The 23,331-nt window shown below is 39.2% G+C and overlaps 4 protein-coding genes and 1 long non-coding RNA gene across 9 annotated transcripts in view; 2 read left to right on the forward strand and 3 right to left on the reverse strand.

The window, feature by feature from the left end:
• LOC124344997 (verrucotoxin subunit beta-like) overlaps positions 1-23,331 on the forward strand; it is a 493,626-nt gene that overhangs the window by 46,058 nt on the left and 424,237 nt on the right. The window lies entirely within an intron of this gene.
• On the forward strand, positions 425-1,065 carry LOC124349705 (larval cuticle protein LCP-22-like). Its single transcript, XM_046800502.1, has 3 exons — positions 425-530; positions 600-715; positions 804-1,065. The coding sequence occupies exons 1-3, from the start codon at positions 522-524 to the stop codon at positions 1,057-1,059; spliced, it is 381 nt and encodes a 126-aa protein (XP_046656458.1). The 5' UTR covers positions 425-521; the 3' UTR covers positions 1,060-1,065.
• On the reverse strand, positions 803-2,003 carry LOC124350627. Its single transcript, XR_006921077.1, has 2 exons — positions 1,856-2,003; positions 803-1,053 (listed from the first exon to the last, which is right to left on the reverse strand). It is a non-coding gene; the product is annotated as an uncharacterized LOC124350627 (long non-coding RNA).
• LOC124349187 lies at positions 10,593-14,274 on the reverse strand. Of its 5 annotated transcripts, XR_006920230.1 has the most exons (9): positions 14,196-14,274; positions 13,895-13,977; positions 12,146-12,275; positions 11,851-12,059; positions 11,739-11,784; positions 11,485-11,661; positions 11,321-11,423; positions 11,117-11,254; positions 10,711-11,051 (listed from the first exon to the last, which is right to left on the reverse strand). XR_006920230.1 is itself a non-coding variant. In XM_046799658.1 (5 exons), the coding sequence occupies exons 1-5, from the start codon at positions 14,117-14,119 to the stop codon at positions 11,653-11,655; spliced, it is 633 nt and encodes a 210-aa protein (XP_046655614.1). In that variant the 5' UTR covers positions 14,120-14,254; the 3' UTR covers positions 11,466-11,652. The 5 variants fall into 5 exon arrangements, 1 of the variants encoding a protein (XP_046655614.1); XR_006920224.1 differs by lacking the exon at positions 10,711-11,051 and adding an exon at positions 10,593-10,668 and having other exon boundaries at positions 13,895-14,254; XR_006920237.1 differs by having other exon boundaries at positions 11,321-11,451; positions 11,568-11,661; positions 13,895-14,254.
• Positions 14,452-21,826, reverse strand: LOC124348405. Its single transcript, XM_046798614.1, has 7 exons — positions 20,956-21,826; positions 19,811-19,937; positions 19,458-19,545; positions 16,526-16,583; positions 16,376-16,453; positions 15,189-15,415; positions 14,452-15,122 (listed from the first exon to the last, which is right to left on the reverse strand). The coding sequence occupies exons 1-7, from the start codon at positions 21,032-21,034 to the stop codon at positions 14,754-14,756; spliced, it is 1,026 nt and encodes a 341-aa protein (XP_046654570.1). The 5' UTR covers positions 21,035-21,826; the 3' UTR covers positions 14,452-14,753.

Raw genomic sequence — 23,331 nt, forward strand, 5'->3', positions numbered from 1 at the left:
TGCATTCTTTAACAGAAGTTTGTAAATCAAGATTTCATGTAATGAGAAACCATGACGACTTCACGGGCTCACGGCACGCAAAGATACTGGTAGAGTGGTAGCCATTTTGTTTTGGCTTTTTGTGGTGTTGCCAATTTACTGAATAGTACTTTTTTAAATCAAAACGGGCATTTTTCAAAATAAATACTGCTTTCCTAAGGTGAGTGCGCGTTCATTTAGTTTTTTAATTCAAAATTTAATTCATTTAATAATTTTATTTTCCGGTCTTGAAAAATTCGCGTTTTGATTTTAAAAATATTCCAGCAAATGTTGTCTGTTGCATCATCCCTTTCGCTCATTTACATATTTACCCGACGTCTATCCACAAAGAAGAAGGGAATGTTTCCTGCGGAAGGTCTTGGCCTATCACTTTCACTCAGCCGCAACTGCCAGGTATAAAAGTTGGCCAACATCGAAATCTTCTTCACACAATTCCTTCAACTGTCTTCAGAAGAGCAGCTAAACAACCTAATCCAGCCAAAATGAAATTCGTAAGTTAGTTAACTCTTATTTGATTAAATATCAAGTTAACCTTTTATTTTGACTTGATGCACTGCCAGATCGTCGCTGTCGCTTTCTTGGCCGTGGCCCTCGCCGCACCTCAAGGAGATACGAAGCCCATCGAAATTGTGTCATCCAACAGCGAAATGAACGCCGACGGCAGCTACTATTTCGAGTAACTTCACTTTCATCCTGTTATCATTCTTTCTGTTCATTCTGTTGTCGGTTCCTATTTTTAATTCTCCGTTAACTGTCAAAATCAGTTTCGAGTCTGCCGATGGGACCAAAGTGTCTGAAAGTGGCAGCCAGAAACAAGTTGGTGCCAAACCGGAGGATATCGGGACCGTGTCCAAGGGCTCCTACTCGTTCACGACTCCCGACGGCGTCGTCCTCACCGTCAATTGGGTGGCCGATGAAAATGGATTCCAGGCCACCGGCGACCACCTCCCCACTCCTCCACCCATGCCCGAACACGTCGTCAAGATGCTCGCAGATCTGAAGGCGGCCGGAGTTCTGTAAATAATTGGACATTATTAAATTTCAACCGGATGTACATAACGCTCACATACCCCAAGAACTTCGACACGAGTTTATAACACGCGAGAAATAAAACTGTTATTTCTTCTTTGAAAATTTCAAGTTAATTTATACAATCTAGTTCCTGGAAATTCAAAGGCAATGGTCAGGTCTCTAAGGATCTCCAAATTAAAATTCATTGATGTAAACGAAAGTAACGGACTTTACAGGTTAAGAAAAAAAAAATAAAACATCAAAATGATGCCGATGGAAGAGAAATCCATTTACTAGGTAAGAAGAGTCGTATGACTGGCGTTTGAGGGATTCCGACGAAATAGTCCATCGTATTATTAAGATTAGGAAAAGGATCATCTGGTCAAACACTCTACCGCTCTATGCTCCACCATTACATAATCCAAGTCATAATTCCCTAATCCTCCGCCGCCGCAGTTTAAACGAGAAAGATAATCCTGGCACGCGCGGATGGGGCGGCAGGAAGTGTTTGCCAGGATTTTCTATTTTTTCGGCCAATGGAAAAGAAAGTCACATCGTCGAAAAAAATATTTTCTTCGTAAATATAAACCTAAAAAGTTGGAATTCCGCATTCCGCCATTGGATTCTGTCCACTTCACATCTCACTACTTCCTCACAGGTCAGATTTCTGTTGTTTGTGCCTGTTTACTAGTTTTTTAATTAACGTTTTCTACGTACTTGAGTGTTTCCTGGGACTTTTAACTATGGCTAGTACGGTAATTTCCCCTTGACTATTCTTTATACTTTTTTTTTGTGAATTTTTTACCTTCAGATTGTTATCCAGTTGATTCCACCGCAAAATCTTCCCGATCAGGTCGTCAGCGCCACTTTTACGACAAGGTGCAGTTGGAGCTACTGGACGCAGAGTTCGCCAGGGATTCGTTTCCCAATTTAGAAGGTCATCGCCGCTTCGCCCAGTTGATTGGCGTCTCTGAGAAATCAATTATGGTATATATATGTATAGCTATTTAATTATTTTTTAAATTCAATTACCTAAAATTAATTTCTTTTCTTGATTGTATTAGTGGTGGTTTCAGAATCGCCGTCGACGTGCCCGTCAACTTGGAACTTCAAGAACCGCAACATCAACTCGCGAAACAAATCGTCAACATCGTCGATCATCGCCTTACATTTCTCGTCAACACCAACAAGGTGTTTGGATCAAGAAAATTTCTGTTATTGATGTGCGTGAAATTTTTATTCTTACTTTTCGCCTGACGTCCTTACTCCTGGATTCCATTGGTGTTTTCCATATGTTTTATTCCAGGAGCCAAAAAATAAATTTTCTTCCTACCTCCTAGTTGGTGTATCTCACGCCCAAGTCCTGTCAACGTCCGTCCAGAAAACAAGATGAGCAAACTGAACAGTAGGATGTGCTCTGTGCGAGTCAGCTGAATGGGTCGTCGACTCCTGTTCCCGTGAAACCTTAATTAACACAATAGACGACGAGAAACAAGACATTTTAATACAGTTTATCAAATTCACCAGATATGGGATCAAAACAAACAAGAATAAATTTTGCTATTTTTTATTAAATTACTCACAACTCTTCCATTGACAACTGAGCAGTTGTTGGATGCTGGAGATCTATAGATGAGTGAGAAATGGTATTATACTACTGAGCTCGAGTGGTGAGAACAACAGATTGTAATGGGATGTACCGGTTACCGATCACTTTGTTACCTTGAAAGAAGAGTAAATGGAAACTTCCGTGATCTCATTTAGCGACTCCAGCAAATCTAAAAAATTTGTTCTTCAATTATGCTGAGGGAAATCTTCATTTTCTACAACTGGGTCCTATGATCCAGTGGTGAAAGATTGCCCTGAAAAGAGAACCATGGTTAGTTTAGATGTCAATGATTTCCAACAAGGCAAAAGATCATAGCAACAGTAAGCAATACCTCAAGTCAATCAATCTTAGATGATCTTCATTTAGCATGCAAAGGCAAGTGGTGGCTATCAAATCCTCTCGAGTTCCACTCATTCTTTCATAATATAAAATGGATGGCGGCAAAGACATCTGACAAGAGCAGATCAGTTAAAATATAATTATTATTGTTGGAAAAATATGTTACTTAAACTTAACTTTGCAATTAGAACTTGAACATCTACAAACTGAGCTTCAATAGTAGCAGATTCGGAGAACCTTGAACAAAAGAAAAGAGATTAGTAAAACTTTTATCATAACATATCCATTTCTGATTATTATTTATCAGTAAGAAACCATGTTGAATGTAGTCAATATATCTATTATTACAAGTTTTTAGCAAAATTATTGAGGATTAATGGTGCAATTTAGAAAGCTCTTTTAAAGAAGAACCAGCATTTTACATAAAAAGCCATCACTTTGAAACCTTTATGGCAAAATATCATCCTTTGTGAGTTGAAATACACGTACTAGAAGCTGAGCCAAAGGTTTTAAGTTTTAACTTTTATGTTTTATCTTTCTTCTTCAAATTATTTTACTGCAAGTGAAAGTGCAAGCCAAGTTGCTATGACGACGTTTACGACTTCACGCATGGACACCGTCAGCCATTTTTGTCAACATCATGTGGTGTTGCCATTTTACTTAATGCTACTTTTTTTATCGAAAGGCGCATTTTTCAAAACTGCAAAAATACAAGTGATAATGAAATTCAATTTTTAATTTAAAAAAAAAGGAACACGCACTAGTACGCACCGTAGGAAAGCAGCAACTACAGCAGTACAGTCCGTGATTCACTTGGTGATGTGTTAACTCCCCTCGACCCCCCTCCGACTTTCTAACGTTCAATTCAACACAAATATATATCACAAGACAATCAAAAATCGATTTGAAAATAGCACGAGTCAGTAAACATAAAAAACCAATCGCCTTCCCCATTCATCATACAAATGTCGTTCTCTCCGTCCTGAATTGTTTTCAGTTGCAACTGAACCTTGTCACATTTTGGGCTGCCAGGGAACACAAAGATTGCTACTCGCCATTAAAGTCGATACACTTTCCAACGAACACAGCTAATTGGGCAGAAGATCTCAGCACGAACGCAAAACAACTCGCCAACTATCATTGGTGGCGTCTAAGGACGGATTTCGAAGACAACGAAATATAGAGAACAGCTGCTGCTGACAGTCAGGGACTAAATAACTTTATTTTTTTTTGCCAATTTAATAATATAATAAGATAATAGTTGAAAATCATTTGAATTCACGGCGCTATGTGTTAATAAAGCACAGCGAGTGTCGATATGATCTGGTGATTAGTGTTGTGACTACTGGAGGAAGTTTGTTTTCTGTTAAACGTTTCGTTGAATCATGACTGCAGACTGGCTTCGATAAAAGGAATTGGCCTTCGTTGTTGTTATTTTTAAATGGTCAGCCGAGATGTTGTACTTGTTGCACCTATAACTGCTCAAAAATAAAAAGACAATGGAAACGTCTTTCGAAGTCGAAATTATAAATTGTGATACTGTGAGTTTCCATACCGTCACACAGCAGTGTAAGTTAGTTTGAAACCGTATGTTGCGGTGTGAGCTATACTAGTGAGAACATTGTTAAAAGTCATATACACTAAGTTGGATGTTGTGGTGAACACCGGGGGGATAGTACTTCCGGTATAACCATTCAAATAAAACTTCCCGCTGTCTTCAACCTGAGAAGTCAAACAAATTATGATGAGTGATCACTCCACCGGTCAAATACACACGAGTTAACTAGATTTAAATAACGATTTAATTAGAAAAACGAAAGACAGTATGAGTGGGCTCAGTAATATTGAAATGATGAAATTCCATCGATTTGAATTCGATGTCTTACTTACAGTAATAGTACTGTATCGAGTCTCCAAATTAAAGGTGGTGAACGTCAACTGGATTTTCTTTCCTGCTGGCACGACAATGGTGACTTGGCATTGCCTTTTCCCAATCCCGTAGTCGGCGGGGAAGTTGGGAGACTGGACAACACCACTGCCCGCTGACGTCACATTGGTGCACATAGTCCCGCATCCTTGGCGTCCGCAAATTTAATCCACAGACGCGCAGATTCACGTGACAAATAGACAAAATAAGATTTCGTTCCTTCCTCAGACCTTTTTATCTTTTAAAAATTTTGATTTTAAATAATTTCATCGAATGAATGGGAGTTACCAGGATCGAAAACGGAACAATAACTCCCTTGGCTCTGTCGAGGTTAGAAAAATAAGAGCGTTTGAAACAAGAAAATCTCGCAGGAATAGTTTGTGCAATTTATGAAATGAAATACCGTCACAGAAAGAGTCGCCTGCCAATTGTATACGGCGCTGGTGGGTTTACTAGTGGGATACGTATCAAATATGATTGACATTATCTTTGTTGATGCAGAGGGTACGGGAGTCATTGTGTTTCCGGTTGCATAACTCGACGCTATATACTTAAAATTATCGAAAACCTAAGAAAGTCGATAAATTTGGATCACTGCATTATGGAACACTGAAATTCGATGTCTTTTCCTTACATCGATATTGGCGTTCTCCAATTTGCACGTGGTGAATGTCAATTGGACCATCCATCCTGCTGGAGCAAAAATGTTGGCTGCGCACCTCCTGGCAACTTTGCCGTAGTCGCCGGGGAAGTTGGGAGACTGGACAATGCCTCCCACTGAGGTCAGATTGGTGCACATATTTCCGCAGGCTTCGCTCCCGTAAGTTATTTTTATAGGCGTGCAGATTCGTGATATTCGTGAAGGGGGGACATTTCGATTCATTAGGTCATTTCAAGATCAAGTTTGTTGGGCTTCGACTAATGTTCATTACCTGGATTATTAATGTAGCATTCAAAAGGAATCGGCAAGGGTGTTGTTGTTTTAGTTGTTGTGGTTGATCTCATGGTGCTGCTGGACTGGCTGGCCGTCGTTGTCGTGGTAGAACTTGGCCGTGTCGTCGATGTTGTTGCTGCTGTGGAGGTTGTTGGCTGTACGGTAGAAGTGGTTGAGACTGTTGTGGTTTTGGGTGTAGTAGATGTAGTTGGCACGATTGTTGTGCTCGACGTAGTTGGTTTTGTTGTTGAGGTGGTTGGCTGTGCGGTGGTAGTAGTTGAGACCTTTGTTGTTGAAGTCGTAGTGGATGTTGTTGGAGCAGATGTTGTGGTCGACGTGGTTGATGGCCTTGTTGTTGAGGTGGTTGGCTGTGCGGTGGTAGTAGTTGAGACCTTTGTTGTTGAAGTCGTAGTGGATGTTGTTGGAGCAGATGTTGTGGTCGACGTAGTTGATGGCATTGTTGTTGTGGTGGTTGGCTGTGCGGTGGTAGTAGTTGAGACCTTTGTTGTTTGGGGTGTAGTTGAAGTCGTAGTGGATGTTGTTGGCGCAGATGTTGTGGTCGACGTAGTTGATGGCATTGTTGTTGTGGTGGTTGGCTGTGCGGTAGTAGTGGTTGATACAGTTGTTTTTTGGGGTGTTGTTGAAGTTGTAGTGGATGTTGTTGGCGCAGATGTTGTGGTCGACGTAGTTGATGGCATTGTTGTTGAGGTGGTTGGCTCTGCGGTGGTAGTAGTTGAAATCGTTGTAGTTTGTGGTGTTGTTGAAGTCGTAGTAGATGGCGCAGTCGATGTTGTTGGCAAAGTTGTGGTGCTCGACGTGGTTGATGGCCTTGTTGTTGAGGTGGTTGGCTGTGCGGTGGTAGTTGTCGACGAGGTAGTCGCTGGTGTCGTCATTGCTGCTGTACTTGCCGTTGAAGTTGCAGCGTCTGTCGTCACTGGAACAGGGCAGGTTGTTGACGCCCAAATGCAATCGAACCAATCCCCGTTGTTGAATTTCGAATACACATGGACGTTCCTTCCATTCGACAAATAAATTCCATTTTCTACGGGCGGATTCTCGTCAAAATCAGACACACCCACGACCTGTACGTTTAAATTCAAAAAATTAGTTGGGTGAAACAATTAGGATGGGATAGGATTATAATTGATTGATACCCGCAAATAACTTCCGGGACTTGTTAAATTCAGGGACGAACACGAAAACTCAATTTGTTCATCCAAGGGCAATTCAATGAAGAAATAACATTCTCTCGGTTCTCCTGTTGTTAAATCGTCCAAAAATGGTTGGAGGGTCCCAGTGGACGATGTTGTTCCTCCATGGCGACAGACTAGACAAATTAAAAATCGATTTAAGAATATAGTGTGAAACCGCTTTATTTTTTAAAATTAGAACTCACGTTTGAAATCCGTTGTCGATGGAGCCGGAACAGCTGACCATGTGCAATTAAACCAATCTTTACTTACATCAATTTGAGATTTCAAATAAATCAAATCGACGCCGGAAGTGTAGACTCGGTTAGCCAGAGGCGTCAGGGCCATGTTTAAATCGGAAATTCCGCTGAACTTTGTCCATAAAACAAAAAATGTAGTGAAATATTGTAGAATATTATACTGAATTATTAAACTCACATGCAAATAACTGCCTGGGCTAGTGAAATTGATGACCGGGCAAGAAATCTCAGTCAATTGATTGGGAGGTACTTCGATGATAAACGAACAGGAATTCGGTTGAACATTTTCTGTGCCGTTAGCCATTAACGGTTGAATGGATCCGCTGGCAGATTTCGTGATTTTGTCCCGACAGACTAAAAAAAATAGAAAACAAGAGAATAATAAACTTGTACCGGAAATGATAGAAAATGAAACATTTACGTTTGTTATCAGTTGGCAGAGGTGGAATCATAACCGTCGTCCATTTGCATTTGAACGAGTCCTGATTGCTGAATTGAGAAAACAGGTAAATGATTTCGCTGGTCGACGTGTAGACCCGATTCATTGCAGGTGGATCGGCTATTACAGTTTCGGAAATCGTTTGGAACTTATGAATTGAAATTAACGCAACATTAATCAGTAAAACGAAAATGATGTGGTTTATGAAGACAAAGAATTACCTGTAAAAAGTTTTCAGGGCTGGTGAGGTTAATATTGGAGCACATCAACTGAACTCGGTGGTCTGAAGGAACGGTAATGACAAATATGCACATTCTCGGATCTGTGGTATCGTCCGCTGATCGCTGAATGGTCCCGTTGGGCGTGGCGGACGTTCCATCCCGACAGACTGAAATGCAATAAGAAAATTAGAACAAGTTTAAACTTAAATTTAATTTCCCTTAAGGAACAAACGAATTACGTTGATATTCAGTTGTTTGCGGTTCGGGAATCATTTTCCATTTGCAGTCGAACCAGTCGGTTTTGTCGACCCTGAAAAACAGGAACATGCTGTCGCTCCTTGACGTGTAAATTCGATTGACGGCGGGCGGATTGACGTTGATTTCGGCACCTCCGTAAATGGCCAATTCAGAGCCCGAACTCTTGAGACTGACGACCGAGCAGGTCATCTGGATGAGCTTATTGGCGGGTGCGTTGATGAAGAAGCTGCACTGCCTTTGGCCGGTGCTCGACTTATTGATGGTGGGACGAAGGGTTCCGTTGGTCGCCATTGAAAATCGGTCCAAACACGCTATTGTACAAAATTGCCGTTCAAATGAAGGTACATTAGAAGTGGCCTTTGAAAACTCACAAATTTCTTATCAACTAAATTCAATTTACCCTTGCCGCTGGATGGAAGTGATCGAATGGCCATTTCCGCTTTTAAAATGGCGGCAAAGTTGCGGCTTTTCAAAGGGTTATTCGACGTGCCCGTGCTGAACGATCGTTGCTTGGTAAAATGGGCCTCCTGTTCCAAACAATTAAATTGGTCGGAATACATTTAAGTTAAAGAGCTTGGAAGTTTAAAATAAAACGAGAAATGTGAGACAACTTACCGCGGCGGTGACAGCCAACGAGACGAGTAGAAGGAAGAAAATTGAAAACAATTTCATTTTCGACAGTTTGGAGAGTAAAATTTGAACGCCAAAAGGGCCGCCTTTTATACCCATCACGACTTTCTACATCGATAATTAAGGTAGTGCCAGTTTCGTATCGATTCAATAGAAAAAGGACAACCCATTTGAATATCGTCACCCGTTTGAGCTACGTGTCGTGCCACGTAGTCGAAAAATTCTCGCTCCCATTGGTCAAAAGGTCGGCCATTTTGCTACACTGTGCAAGTGCGCAGTTTGTGCGTCCAAAAACGCGGGTCCTGGCAACAACAACAACTGCAACTGCTACCTGGTCCCGATTGAAAACAGTCGGCACGCAATTGTCAAAATTTTCCTGGTTCCAACACGAGAATTGCAAACGCTTCAATAATTTAGAACTCGCATTAGTCTGATAGGTTTCTGGCTAACAAACGAAGGTACCAACTGACGGGCGTTTCCATTTCAAAACGAAAACATGAACGTCTTTTTTTTTTTCAGTTTTTTTCAGTTGCAGTTGCAGCTGTGGCAGTTGCAACTGCAAAACAACAGTAAAAGGAAAATAAAATACCCTCAGTGGAGACGGGAATATGAAGCGTTTGGAAATTTCTTTCTGAATATATTAGAATCACATCCAAAAATGCTTCAAATGCCTAAATCATTATTAGAATTTGAACCATCCCAAACCATCCACTAAAAAATAAAAAAAATATTGAAAGATGAAACTGTAAAGTGATTTATCGAGTTGTGGATGATAACTAAACTGGGATAAAAAGTTGTTTAAAAAGCGAAACAATGTCTATTGTAAAAACATTAATAGAAGGAATACCCTCACTATAGATTAAATTCGACAATTCTGCTTTACTAAAGCAATATAGATTCGGTTAAAAGTAAATTATGAATTTCATTACAATTGGGTAAATTTCCCATATCCGACCGTCTGATATAAAATCAAATAGCCTCATTCAAACTCATTGATCAAACGGCAAGACTCGTCTGACATAATATGATAGTAATGATACTATCACAGCTACAAGGTCAGTATCAGATTTGACTCTTCCAAATTGAGCTGCTTCGTACGACATTTGATGGAAATGGCATGCAAAAAATGAAAAAAAGCCAATCAAAAACGGATAATCATTCAGCATACCTAGTTTTCGAACGGCTGAGACGCATCAGCACTCGTCAGTCGTCAGTTAAAGTTATTAGTCAGCGAAGAATAGCTTTCTACCAAGTTTTATAAAAATGTAAATTTGCGCTGTACACCTACTGAAAATATCGATGCAAAAAATCCGAGTTACAAAATCGCTAGACTGCGAATTCTTTTACGAGCTATCAGCTGGTTGCTTTGGACTACAACTTGCGCATCTCGAGGGGGAAAAAAGGGAAATCAAATCACTTACTTGCGCTGCTTGCCCCTCCACTTGGTAGTTTGACGGACATGAACCATCCATCCGCACTGGAAACAGCGGAAGAGGTCCTAAAACTGCGTCAAACTGGTCAAAAATTAAACGTAACTTTTTTTAATCGGAAAACAGAGAGGGAAACATTTCTTCCATCTTCTTATTTGCCGAGACCCAAACACTCACCGATTTTAGTCGTAGCTTTGTGCGATTTTGGTCAGCGTTTTAGGATTTTTATGGATGACGGCCTGGTGCGTTTTCCAATCCGGATATTTGAATGACGCATCCATGTCGGGAGTAAAAGTTCTTGACTGTTCGTGGCTTTAGGGCGCTGTTTGCTGTGGACTGGCAGGATAGGGTCGATCGTAGCGGATGTGTCTCACTCCCAAACTGAAATTAAAGTATTCAGTTGAAATGTTTCGTTACAGCTTAAAGTCATAGGGAAATTTAATTGTTCATGCACCTGAAAAACTACAAATTCTTTAATTACAATTATTTCAACTGTTAGGGAAGGGGCCAGGGGGGGGGGGTAAAACGTTGGGATCAAGGTCTTCGAGGAACTAATCAAGGCTTCTAGTACTACGAATAATGACAGACGTAAAGTAATCGATTTTTGATAAATCATTAAAGGAGCGCTATTTTGGCGAAGGTTATTCAGATCTTGACATCGCCAGATATTTCAACTCATTCTATTCGTCAACCACTTTCTCAGTTAACAACTAGTGTCTGGACAGTCCTCAATATTGTTTGGATAAAATTATTATCGGTACGTACTGTAATTTGGTAAAATCAATCATTCCTGAACATTCATTAATTGAGGTACATTATTCTTTCTTACTTTATTTGCTACAGTCCACGCAGTCCGTTATCATGTTCAGTAGAGACGATATAAGTAGAAACGGGTTGCAAGTGCCTGCCCTTGGACGGAAGTTCAAACTGGGTTCCCTTTATGATGCCATTCACGAGGACATCATTCCTGGTAAGTCAATAAAATTATGTCCCAATTATTATTCAACTATTTTACTTAAAGTCTTAAATAAACCATTGATTGATTAGGACTCGATTTCTGGAATGAAATCGATTTGAAAAACGTGACAACTTCCCGGAATCCACACACCGAATTTTCGCTGCAGACATCGGACAAACTGAAGGAGAAATTCGACGATGGATCGGCTGAGAATCTCGAAAAGAAGAAAAATAACAGACCAAGTGTTAAAGCGACTCTTCTGCTTCACACCGCATTCAAGGAATTGACCATGGAACAGCTTGAAGAATGTAATTTGCGTTACCCGCTGATTAAAACAACCGGCAGGATCGCCTACGCAACTCACGTCGTTACGAAAATCCAGTACGGTGCCACGGCAACATTCACATTCACCAAACCTGATGGTGAAACGGAAGAAAACGAGCAACAAGTAAATTGGCAATTATAATCAAAAGTCCAACAATTTGCTGAATACCTTAAAGGGGATCCCAACATCGAAGGCAATTGCATCGACAACAGTCCTGAAAACGACAAAAACATCAAATTTCATTTTAAAAGCGATTTTAAACTCCCCGATGATGTCACACCTCCAACTACGTACGAAGGAGCCATCGAATTCGCCGAGAAAATCTTGAGATGTGCATCCGATTGGATGGACAAAGATCCTTTGGATAACAATCAACCTCTTGGAGTGCCCGTTACCGTTTCGCTCTACCCGTTGGTGTTGATGGAAAACGCCAAAGATGCACCGACTCTTCGTTCCCAAATTTCTCCTGTGATGGCGTCTGAATGGTTCCTGTTTATGCAAGATTATAAAGAGGTGGGAGATGAACTAAATGACACGATTAAAGATCCTCTGATGGAAAAATTAAGTCCACTTACAAAAAAGCTCCAGCTGTTCCAGCAAAGCCTGGAATCTTTCCTGGCCAAACTCAAAATTAAACTGGGGGAAATAGCCGCCGACATCCGCAGCGGCAGGACCACAGAAGATCCTTTTCGACAGCTGGCGAGTCTGATAGAAAATGAACAATTTGCATTCAATTCCAAACGACTTGATGGATGGCTGGATCAAAAACACCTGGAACTTTGTACAGTTGGGAGATTTCAAGATGAAACTAAACTTAAAATGAGAGATCAGAGCAACGTTCTTTTCTTACCCTTCCCTGAAACGCTTAATGACCAAATGTCCAATGATCACGTCAAGTTTGGATTCGAATTCACGTTCTCATCGTTAGCTCGGCCTGAACTATTTTTGGAACTGCTGACTCAAACACTCGACACGGAAATTTTCACTGATACTTCTACAGTGATGAAGAATTTAAATGATGTGCTCTGGTGTGAGAACAGTTCCATCTGTAAAAGGATTGAGAAAGAAATTGTTATCTTTGTCAAATTAGTCAACGAAAACTCCAACGACAAGAAATTCGCTTTCGCCATGACGTCACCTGACGAATACAACGAAATTTGCGCAACTCAATTTTCGATAATTGTTCACAACAAACAGGGAAGAATTCAGGGGTGGGATGCAGTTCTGACTGCGTGCCAACATTATCCAAAGGAAAGAATTGTCGACGTTTTTCAGCTAGTGGTTGGCCACTTTGAAAATGAAAAATTAATCGACGTCATACGCCTGTTGGTTGAAGAAAAAATCCCTGAAGAATGGAATCCATTTCCCTTTCTTGCCTTGTGTCGATATTACGACAAAGAAAATTTTATCGACATTGTCCGATTCTTAATTGAGAAAAATTTCGACGTCAACTGCAGGACAAGCGGAGGATGGAATGCTCTAACTTTGTTGTGTCGAAATTACCACCAAGAAAATTTGATCGACATTATCCATTTGTTGCTAAAGGAAAATATCGACGTGAACAGCAAGGTCAACGAGGGATGGAATGCTCTTCACATGATGTGTTACTATGCACCTAAAACACGATTGGTCGATCTCGTCCAACTCCTAGTTCAGCACAATATCGACAAAAATTTAAAAACGACTGGAGGTAAAATTGGGACTGCACGTTCTTTCCTTCTCTATCGTTTCAAAGAAGACGAGGTCAAAGATGTTCTTAAAATGTTGGATTCATAGGGCTGTTTTTCTGGCTAACCTCTATCACCTACTAGCAAGTTTTACGGAACTATTTCATAACAAAATGCTAAATACTTGCAATGGAACTGCTCCTTCAACCAAGATGTATTAATGAAATTTCTGTGATAGGGACGAAAAAGTTAAATGATGAGCATTGATGTGAACAGTTTCATCTTTGAAAAGATATAGAAGAAAATCTCATCTTGGCAGAACTTGTAAAAATAAATCAAATGATAAGCAACTTTTCCATATTGCACCCTGAAACAATATTTCTCTGACTTAATTTTTGCTTAAACAGAAAATGAATTTTGGATGGGATGCAGTCAATATTTTTGCTAAAAAACTAATTCCTTCTTCCTTAACTTTATGATCTTTCCCCTCCTGTTCTATGCCACAATTTACGATCAAAGAAATGTAACCTGCTTCAGTCAATTGTTAATAAATGGAAAAATGGAGGTAGGAAAATGCTAACACAACAAACATCTATGTCGATTAATGGCTGTAATGCTATGTTAAACAAATGGTTAAATCGACAAGATAATTATTACCAGTGGGTAATCCTTTCTCCCCGGATGAGACCAGTGAGTGTCTGTTGCTTTCACTTCAATAGGAATATGTTGGAAATCTGCACCTAAAGGTTTGGAAAACAAATAATACATAGCAATTAAAACAAATTTTAAGCCAAGAGAAAAGGAACAGTCTCCCGTCAAAGTATTAAACAGCTGTGATCTTTGGTGGGCAGGCAGGTTGTAATCTTCCAACAACATTAACATGATTAAAATTCAATCCTCTTGAGATAAAATCTTTGCAACTAACAAGTGACAATAACACAATAATTATTTAGCAAACCCGTGAAACCTAAAATGACATTTTCAAATGCTAGCAGAGAACAAAGACCATAACTGTGCCATGGCTCATGAGGCTTGACAAAATGCAAATGAGGAAATTTACCTGCAGCGCCTCCAGCGGGACAATTTTAAGGCTAATTAGTAAACAGCATCCTATTTTTCAAGCGCTGATTCTCTTTTTTAACTTTCTTCCATGTTCCATCCAGGTAACCAGGTTCCATCCATCGACAAAGGTAAAACAGTTTGGCGGAGAAAATTTATTATTCGTTTATCAAACAATGTGCGCATACATGTGCTGCCGAGTTAAAATATACAAATTGTCGATGACGTTTCATCGGTTTTACGTTGGAATGAAATTACCCACATCAAAATGAAATGACTGAAATGATTTACAAAGATTATTGAATTAGTTTGAAATTTGAACAGAGAAAAAATAATGTCGGATAAAAGAAATAGTTTTAAAAAGAATCAGGGGACGTGTATGTACAAAAATTCCGGAAAATAGAAATGAAATTCGATTAAATTTCAAAATATTTCATCGTTTTATAAAATCGTTTAGTTAATAATGAGCTGTGAGGATCAATAATGAAGAGAGAAGAATGCTGAAGGGCGTCGTCGACTTGCGACTGGTAGTAGGTAGGGCGTCGGCCGACAGATGGCTCCCGTGATACATCAACATGGGCCGGGATTTGACGTTGACTCCCGGCTCGGGACTGAGCGTCAGAGCCGTCGAGCTCCAATAGACGGAGCCGACGGCGGCCGTGCAATTGAAAACAATCGAGTCAGCAGCGTCGGTTAACGTTTCTCCGTGAGCACCGCCAGATGGCAATTTCCAAACGAGTCCCAACACGGACGTTTCCAGCATTGTCGAATTGTGTCCATCGTCGTCGATGAACGGGGCGTACTCCATCAAATGTTCTCCCTTCACCTGTTTATATTTTTAATTCATTTCATTATTCGAATTTTTATCAAAAATTATTTGATTTTAATTCACCTTGAAACCGTTGACGTACCAATGAAGTTCGGCGGCCGGTTTGGAACGATTCGACGTGCAGTTGATTTGAATTTCATCGTCGTCTGCTGATGTTGCCGATGACGTCATCCTTTTCGAATAATAGGAATGAAGCGACCGGTGATTGTTGTTGCCATTTTTATTAGCCAAATTCGAATCGAATGCCAAAATTCCTTTCGATGTGATCCGGGGCCCAAATTCAGGCAGAGCTTTAATAAAATTAAAATTAAAATAAAACAATTATTGATTACGTAATAAAAAAAAATACTGATTGATTCATTTGTTTCATTTCTCTTTTAGTGAAAATAAAAATAAAAAGAAGATTTGTATTACGTCCGTCTGCTCTGCGCTGTAAATAACAATGGGCGGGATAATTGAATTGGCCCAAGTGTATCCGCCGGCGGGAGTCGGAGCTTTTACACACACGCGCGCCACATCATTACAAAATGGGAGAAACGTATATATATAGAAGAGAAAGCCAGTCATGTTGTTATACACATTTCCCGACCGAAAAGTATAGTACAACTATAGTTGGGGCGGGACACGAGATTTTTTCGGGACAAAGTGGCGACTCACTTGACATTCCGCGTTTCTCTCTCCTTTCTTATATAGAACTGTACCTCTGTACTACACCGGCTGGCCCGAGGGCTTCACGTAAAGTGGATCATATTATGGATAATATTGCGGCAGCCCTTGTGTCACTCTCATCTTCAAAATGGGCCAATTAGGCCGCAAATAACTGCCATTAACTTTAATATGTACGCCAACAGAAGAGTTAAATACGTAATGTGCTATATGTACAAAGAGCTTTGTGCGTCAAACTGTGACGGCCTTTTGCTCCAAATCAAATCGGTGCTCTCCCCTTTCACAATCTGTTGATGGATGTGTGTGTCCAAGTTTGTCCCCCTTCCTTCCTTTATGACGTCATATCATCGGCAGACGCACACGCAAAGGCATTTCCGCACCGCTAATTGTAAGCCCTTTTGCTTATTCTTGATCTGCGACTCTAGACAGGGTATATTATCGCCGGCCTAAAGGCTAATCCGCATTTGGCCGGAATTGTATATAGTAGTACATATCCTTTATATAGGACGCTTGTTTGTTTCGGCTCAATTCGCCAGTGCTGATGTAAAAGAATTGCTTTTAAATTTGGGATTTATTATTATTACCGACAATGTTCATTTCGACGGTGCTGAACGACGTCTGGAACGATGGGGCGTCCACCGACACTTCGCATTTGTAGCGACCTGAAACATTTGACAATTATAATAAGATTTAATTTTAAACTAAGAATGTTTGATAGGGCTACTACTACTCACCTGCGGATGCGACAGTTAATTGAATCAACGTCACTTGGAACTGATCACTTTGGCTTTTCTGTATAAAATGAAATATTTAAACAAATGAATTATTTAAAGTAAGTTGAAACTGCTTCTCGGTAGTCTAAAACTGTCGGGCGTTAATTAAAACGCGCATAATTACCATCGGGACATGTAAAAGGGACATGTAATTACAGCTCACTTTTTAAAAATGATCGATTGCGCAAAATTAATGCTCATTTTGAAATAATCGAAAAATCTTTAAAAATTCATTTCCTATTACATTTAATTCTCCCCACCGATTCCATTAAAAAATAATGTAGGGCGGAGCGTGAAATGTATACACCCGCTCCGGTGCATCCGCAACTAGCTACTCTTCCATCCCGTATGAAAACGCCCCTTTGATTAATCACTGATAATTCAAGGATATAAGCTTGATTAATTTTCCAATGATTTTCGCCATCAAAATTCGGACATGATTATTACTGACTAAGCATAAATTTATCACTGAGAAATGAATGCTTTTTTATTGATTAGTTTTTCAATGCTTTTTTATTGATTGATTTTTCAATGCTTGTATCCAATGACTTTTTTTTTATAAAATTCAAAAGCTAAATTGCTATACTAGTTTTCTTTCTCTACTAGTTTTGAACTCCTGTTGTCGGTTTTCCTTACCCTTGTTCTCCTTTTTTATTTTACTTATTTACCTATTATCTGTTAGAATTAATTGTAGTACGGGTTGAAATTTTCCGTATCGGGACTTGAACCATCGCAACTTTGAGTGGTAGCCAGACTCTATAACCAACTACCTATGACGTTGGACAATCGATACATTTAGTCAGTTCAAGTATCTAAATCATACGTATCTATATCAGGCGTTGTGATAAACAATTTTTTTTTCGAAGAAAAAGAAAAACGTGTTGGTGGTGTGTTTGGTATTTTTAAAATCATTAAAAATCTTTCAAAAAATCATGAAATAACATATAAGAAAAATGCTAAAAATAGGATAGAGTCCAGTAACGAAATATTTGTCATTGCAAAATCAATTAGCGGATAGAAATTATAACCGAGCCCGAAAAAAATCATTCATTTATCACTAGAAACATCATTATATTGTCATTTAGGATATTATCGTTTAAAGTAGGTCTAAAAATTATGGTATCTTCCTTCATATTTACGATGATTGCGCTGTTCGCCTAGGAGTCGCTTTCGCGTTAAACCAAGACTACCACCCGTCTTACCATCATCATATGAAGAAGATACCAACTGAAATCATACTCAGAGTTATTTTCATTGATTCATATTTATAAGCCCCGATCTGGGATTGAACACGGTACCTTTCGATCCATAGGAGCGTGCGATAACCATTGGCCTATGGTTGCACATTCGATTCTATATTAACCATGTTGACAACGCCGTGTGTGTCTTACATATGGAAATTCACCCTTAATATCATTGATTTCGATGCAACAAAATAATATAAGTCAATGATTCTTCATAAGAAGAACGTGAAAAGCATTCCAAAGGCCTTTCAATGATAATTTATTGATATTTGAGAAATCATTTGTAATTGTATTTCTTTCACTATGTTCACTATTTAGTAATAATCGGCAATAAAGTCAATGAACTATCAGGAAAATATTAATCGGGATAACTAATGATTTACATTGATAATCAGTGGAAACTGGAAATCAAATGATTCTGGAAATCCCTGTCGTGATATTTGTCAAATGTGCTAGGCTGCTAGCCACTGATGAAATATCATTAAAATTTATGTTGGGAAAACTTAGTGCTTTAAACTGAGCAGTATTCAATCAATCAATAGAAATCATTGGATAAAAAATCATTCTCAGTGATAATTCTCAGTGGTAATCCCTGAAATATCACTGAAATCTGAGGGAAGCTCAGTGATATACTGATATGAACTGAGAAGTAATTATAAAAATCAATAGCAAGCTGTATAAAAATCATTATAAAATAAAAATTACCGTTTGGGACTCATTGAACAATCATTTATTAATCATTGGAATGATTTCTTAGTGATAAATAGATGCTGATTATTGATTTATAGGTGTCAATGAAGTATGGCAATAAAATGATAAGAAATTCAAAGGTTACTGAAAATTACTGAAAATGTAAATATCAGTAGAAAATCAGTAATTTTTCAAAAGAAAATATTCCATGGATTTTTACGTTATGTTCATTGATTAGTTCAATGACTAAGTTAAGTTAAATCACTGCAAAATACTTCATTTTCTGGATCTAATGATAAACCAATGAGTTTTTTGGACTCTGTTCTAATTTTTGAAATATCTTTGATTTTCCAAAGATTTGTTACTGACTTTGTAAATTGATTTATCATGGAAAATCATCGCCAGTGATATTTGCGTGACATTCTTACTGACATTCTATGACATTTCAGACTGTCTATTGATTTGTTTATGATTTTCGTTGATCTGCAGTGATTTTCATTGACTCATTTCCATACGGGATTATAGATAATAGAGTGGATGATACACAGCATCGATGGGTACTATATCCAAAGGCGGATCGATATTGTCTAGTGTGTGTTGTACTACTCTGTACACATCCAGTCACCCCCCTCTCTCACAACTGAAATTTCACGTGGGGCGGATATGGGTATATCCCCCCTCCGTCCAGCAGTAAAAGATATGCAACCCCCTCATCGACATGAAATGGATCCAACATTTATCAATTCCCCCCTCTGATTTTTTTGTGTTATCCATCGACGACAGAGTAGTTGATGGTCGTCACGTGTTTACTCGTGTCCGACATGCAGACATGAGTCATATAGCTCATCGCATTATTCCAAGCTGGATTATTATACAAGGCGGTCATGTTATTGTTGCCGATAAACACGCTGAAGGCCATGCGGATTAATTGGCGATTTGTTTTATTGGGAAAAACTTACGTCGACTGTTACGCCTTCGACGGGAAAAACTTGCATTGGCGGTTGATCACGCTGGACGTAGCGGAAGAATTCACGGCCGCCTTTGTACCTGGATTAAAATTTTCAAAAATCCCGCCAAAAATTAAATTTGATTATTTGGTACATCTCAGATCGATAAAGGGCGGCACATTCAAAATTCACGCCGGTGCTGGTTGAATAATTAAATTTGGCGCGCTAGACATAGTTTCGAGGTGTTCGTCACGCGCGCCAAACTTGTATTCTAATTTGGCGCCAAATCAATTCAATTTCAAAATATCTAAACAAGTAGATACTGTACGTCTATAGAGTTGGAATATAATTAAAGTAGTATATACCATTTAATGGAGTAAAGAGCATCTCCTTCCAGATCGTATAGACAAGCGAGTCGTGCAGTTTGGCCCGTCAGTTTGAGCGGCGGGATGGAAACTTGAAGCAATTTGAGTCCGTCGGCCACCGCCAAGACTTTTTTTTTGATTTTGACAAAAGAACAAAAAGAACAACACGTTAAGGCACTTTGCGGGTATATAGAAAGGGGGAAAAAAAGTTGTCTTTTCTATAAAACATCAGTCATCGTTTATTCAAAGTGTGTGTACACACCATCTAGCGCTATACAATTTAAGGATGAGCTGTCAATATGAGATTGGTTATCCAGCTAGCTCTCACCCTTTTGTTGTCTTGATCAAAAGAGATTCTATATACGAGTGCTGGGTGAAATTCATTTGCTTTTATATACATGTTGCAGGGATATGTCGCCGGCCATTATATATGATCGGCGACAAAAGAATACGACTGTCCGTCCGACTTATTTGATTTGAAAGATTCGCCCCAGTTGGATTTATCTATTCCTAAAAAAGGGTAGGGGGATCGATCGTCTAGTTGGAGCTGTGCGCAATTGAGCCAATCTACTTTGATATTTATCTATACGCAAGAGGATAGCCCCTCCGGCAATAAAATTCTTCATTTGCATATCACAGCTAGAGTCTTTACATCTCACAAAAGAACAACGGATGTGTTTTCTTTCAGCTGTTCATCATTAAACAAAAACAGCAGTTCAAAAGAACCGCCCAAAAAATAAAAAAAAGTGTTATAATAAGGAGGAGCTTATCATCAGACGGGGGGGATTTTTACAAGTTGCGAGAAAATAAATCCTGAGCGTGAGTCATTAAGAAGTCCGTCCGAATGTCAAGGCAGAAAAACCGGATGGAAAAATAAAGAAAGGAAGACAATCAAGACGACAAAGAGAACCGATAATTGTGATTATCTCAGCTCTCATAGGTCTCTATAATATTCCAGCCCGCCCACCCTTTGGCTATTATTGTATAATCACACAGCACACCAGAACATGGTCTATAGCTCTCTCATTGGGACGCCTATTCATCACCGACCAATTTAACAATGAGACGCTGATGAAGATGCTACACATCTATATACACGTTGGTAATATTACTTTAAAAATAAAAATCAACTTTGATGGACTTACAGTTATTGATGGCGATCATCAGTATCAAGTAGGATTTGATTGAATTCGGCAGTCGCCGCCGGGGCCAATCAGTCGACATGTTTGAAATGATTGGTAATAATAATTTGGGTCGATATTATTTGGTCACAGTTAGAGCAGCAGCAGATGACATGCGAGTCCAACGGCAACTGAGAAGCGACTGTCCAAATGTTATAACCCCCCACCGCCTGTTATTCCACACGTTGGCTGCTGCCTGCTGGCAATGCGCATGAATGTGTACAACACCCGAGTTATAGTAGAGGCAGTATAGAGTCAAGTATAATATCATAGTCTAGATGAAACTTGAATTTATTTTAAAAAGGACCTGTTACTAATAAGGCAGGAGAGCCCAAAGTTAGACGGTCGTGTTGAATTATACAAGCCTAATTTGATGAGCGACTAGCTCTGGCTGTGTGTTAAGGCTTAAGCTATTTATACACCTGGCTGGATATATAACTTGAACACTAAAGTCAAAACTAATTAATACCTTGACGTATATTGCAGGTTGACACACAAAATGGTGTGTCTGATGATATTATCCAGCAGCTCCGATTAGTCAGAAAAAATTTTGATAAATTCTTTGGAAAATAAAATGAGAATTTTTTAAATATTGGAGTTAATGTGGCAACACTTGAAAAATTAATTTGGTAATGGCGGCAATTCGCGCCATTGTCGTCCTTGTCGTCTCGATTATTTTGGCGGAAATGTTAGTCTTTCATGGTGCCTCGTGTGTTATAATACTCGTTTGCTATTCTTTTCTCGTGAAAAATTCAAGTAAGGCCATGTCACAAAGTTGCAACAAAAATCTTCAAGGTTTCCTTTGCTGATATTTTTTTTAAAAAGATGGAGAATAAATAGGTAATAAATTCATGGTAGTGGGTTTCCCCAAGACTCTTACATGGGATCTCTAAATCGATGGAAAAATGAAACAAAATGTATAAGCTGATTTAATGTTAGTAGTGTTTCCTTTGTTTGTTTTAATAGGACTTGCTGCCCAGACTACAACACATTGTGGAACTGCAAGTTCATCTGTTTCGTCTAGTGTTGTGTGAGTATGCAAATGATTACAAGACGGTTTCAACCAGCAGCAATGTTATTTGACCAGTGAAACCGTGAAGCTTAAAATAATATGTTGTGGTCCAACATTGTGCGTTACCACATTGTGTGTTGCCAACTTTACGATAGCCTCTCAAGGCTGTCTCTGTGAATAGTTTAAAGAAATTTAATGTACGTCTCACTTTTAGTAATGCATGTGGTGAATAATTGAGATATTTTCTCCCTTTTTTTAGGATGGAAATGTTCGACCGACCTTGGCGAATTCTGGCGAAACGACATTGGCGATCCCTAACGTAACATCTTCAATTCGCAGACTGAAAGCAAAGTTGGCACACCATTTGCAAAGCTGAATGATTATTGTCATGGATGCCAGTAGGTAAAAACACTCGACCTTCGCCTTATTTCAGTCAGTTTAAACCACAGTTTGACGTTATTACAACTTTGCATTCGTGTTTTTCAGATAATCTTGGCGTATCGATCAAGGGAATATATATTTGTTGCGTCTCATTCGCTGTGCAGAGCCAAAAATACGTTTCTGTGGTTTATGGCTCTTCTTGGCAACATTTGCAACGCAGTGGACTCGAGAGCATTTCCTACGCCAGTCTTGTTTTTATATGCTGGCTGGTGCTGTTTCATTGGGTAATATCAGCCCACGAAAAAAGGCATCTTCTATTCATTTCTATTTTATATTCTATTTTGTGTTATTCTATGCTCTTGGATATTCATAAGGTCCACCCACAATCATTGCAGAATATGCAGCTGCTGATATGGACTCGTACTTATTCCATCCATCCAAATAATTCAAAGTTTCCCCTGAATTTTTGTGTGGTACGTCTGTGATTTATTTTCTAGTTCACATTTTCAAATTATCGATTTCTTTGAAAAAACCCATTTTAAATTATTTATTTGAATTTGGCGCAATTTCAGGTTGCTCAACTCTTATATTGATGGCTAGATGGCGATGTCGTTTGCTTCCTCTGTTTACCCATTCCGCTGGTTTTTCAAATCGTTTCACTCGAGTCGCACATTTGGGTTGATAAACATCACGAGTGCATTTTAAATAATTTCCCTGTATAACGAAGAAATTATGGCGAAGAATTTTGATCTCCCAGTTTGAGGATGGATGTAGGAGAATTTGTCCGGGATTTGACCGCCAATTCCAACAGCCACGGGGAAACTTGAGATTCTTTTTCAGGTAACTTGGATGGTATTCAATTTTGATAATATTGCTAAAGATTATACACTGGTAGGATCTCTTCCCCTCCGCAGTTTGGGTGCCATTTGCCTTTCAAAAAAGCGAAT

The sequence above is a fragment of the Daphnia pulicaria genome, chromosome 1 (assembly GCF_021234035.1).
Source record: "Daphnia pulicaria isolate SC F1-1A chromosome 1, SC_F0-13Bv2, whole genome shotgun sequence".
NCBI lineage: Eukaryota > Metazoa > Arthropoda > Branchiopoda > Diplostraca > Daphniidae > Daphnia > Daphnia pulicaria.

Coding starts and splice junctions, on each gene's coding strand:
- LOC124349705 (XM_046800502.1), top strand. Junction 716..803: donor GACGGCAGCTACTATTTCGA/GTAACTTCACTT, acceptor TGTCAAAATCAG/TTTCGAGTCTGCCGATGGGA.
- LOC124349187 (XM_046799658.1), bottom strand. CDS start 14,119: ATGTTAATGTTGTTGGAAGATTACAACCTGCCTGCCCACCAAAGATCA. Junction 12,074..12,145: donor GGAACAGCTGGAGCTTTTTT/GTAAGTGGACTT, acceptor ACCTCTTTATAA/TCTTGCATAAACAGGAACCA. Junction 11,785..11,850: donor TCCTTCGTACGTAGTTGGAG/GTGTGACATCAT, acceptor TGTCGTTTTCAG/GACTGTTGTCGATGCAATTG.
- LOC124348405 (XM_046798614.1), bottom strand. CDS start 21,034: ATGTCGACTGATTGGCCCCGGCGGCGACTGCCGAATTCAATCAAATCC. Junction 19,938..20,955: donor GATGATCGCCATCAATAACT/GTAAGTCCATCA, acceptor TCAAAAAAAAAG/TCTTGGCGGTGGCCGACGGA. Junction 16,584..19,457: donor TCGAAGGCGTAACAGTCGAC/GTAAGTTTTTCC, acceptor CATTTTATACAG/AAAAGCCAAAGTGATCAGTT.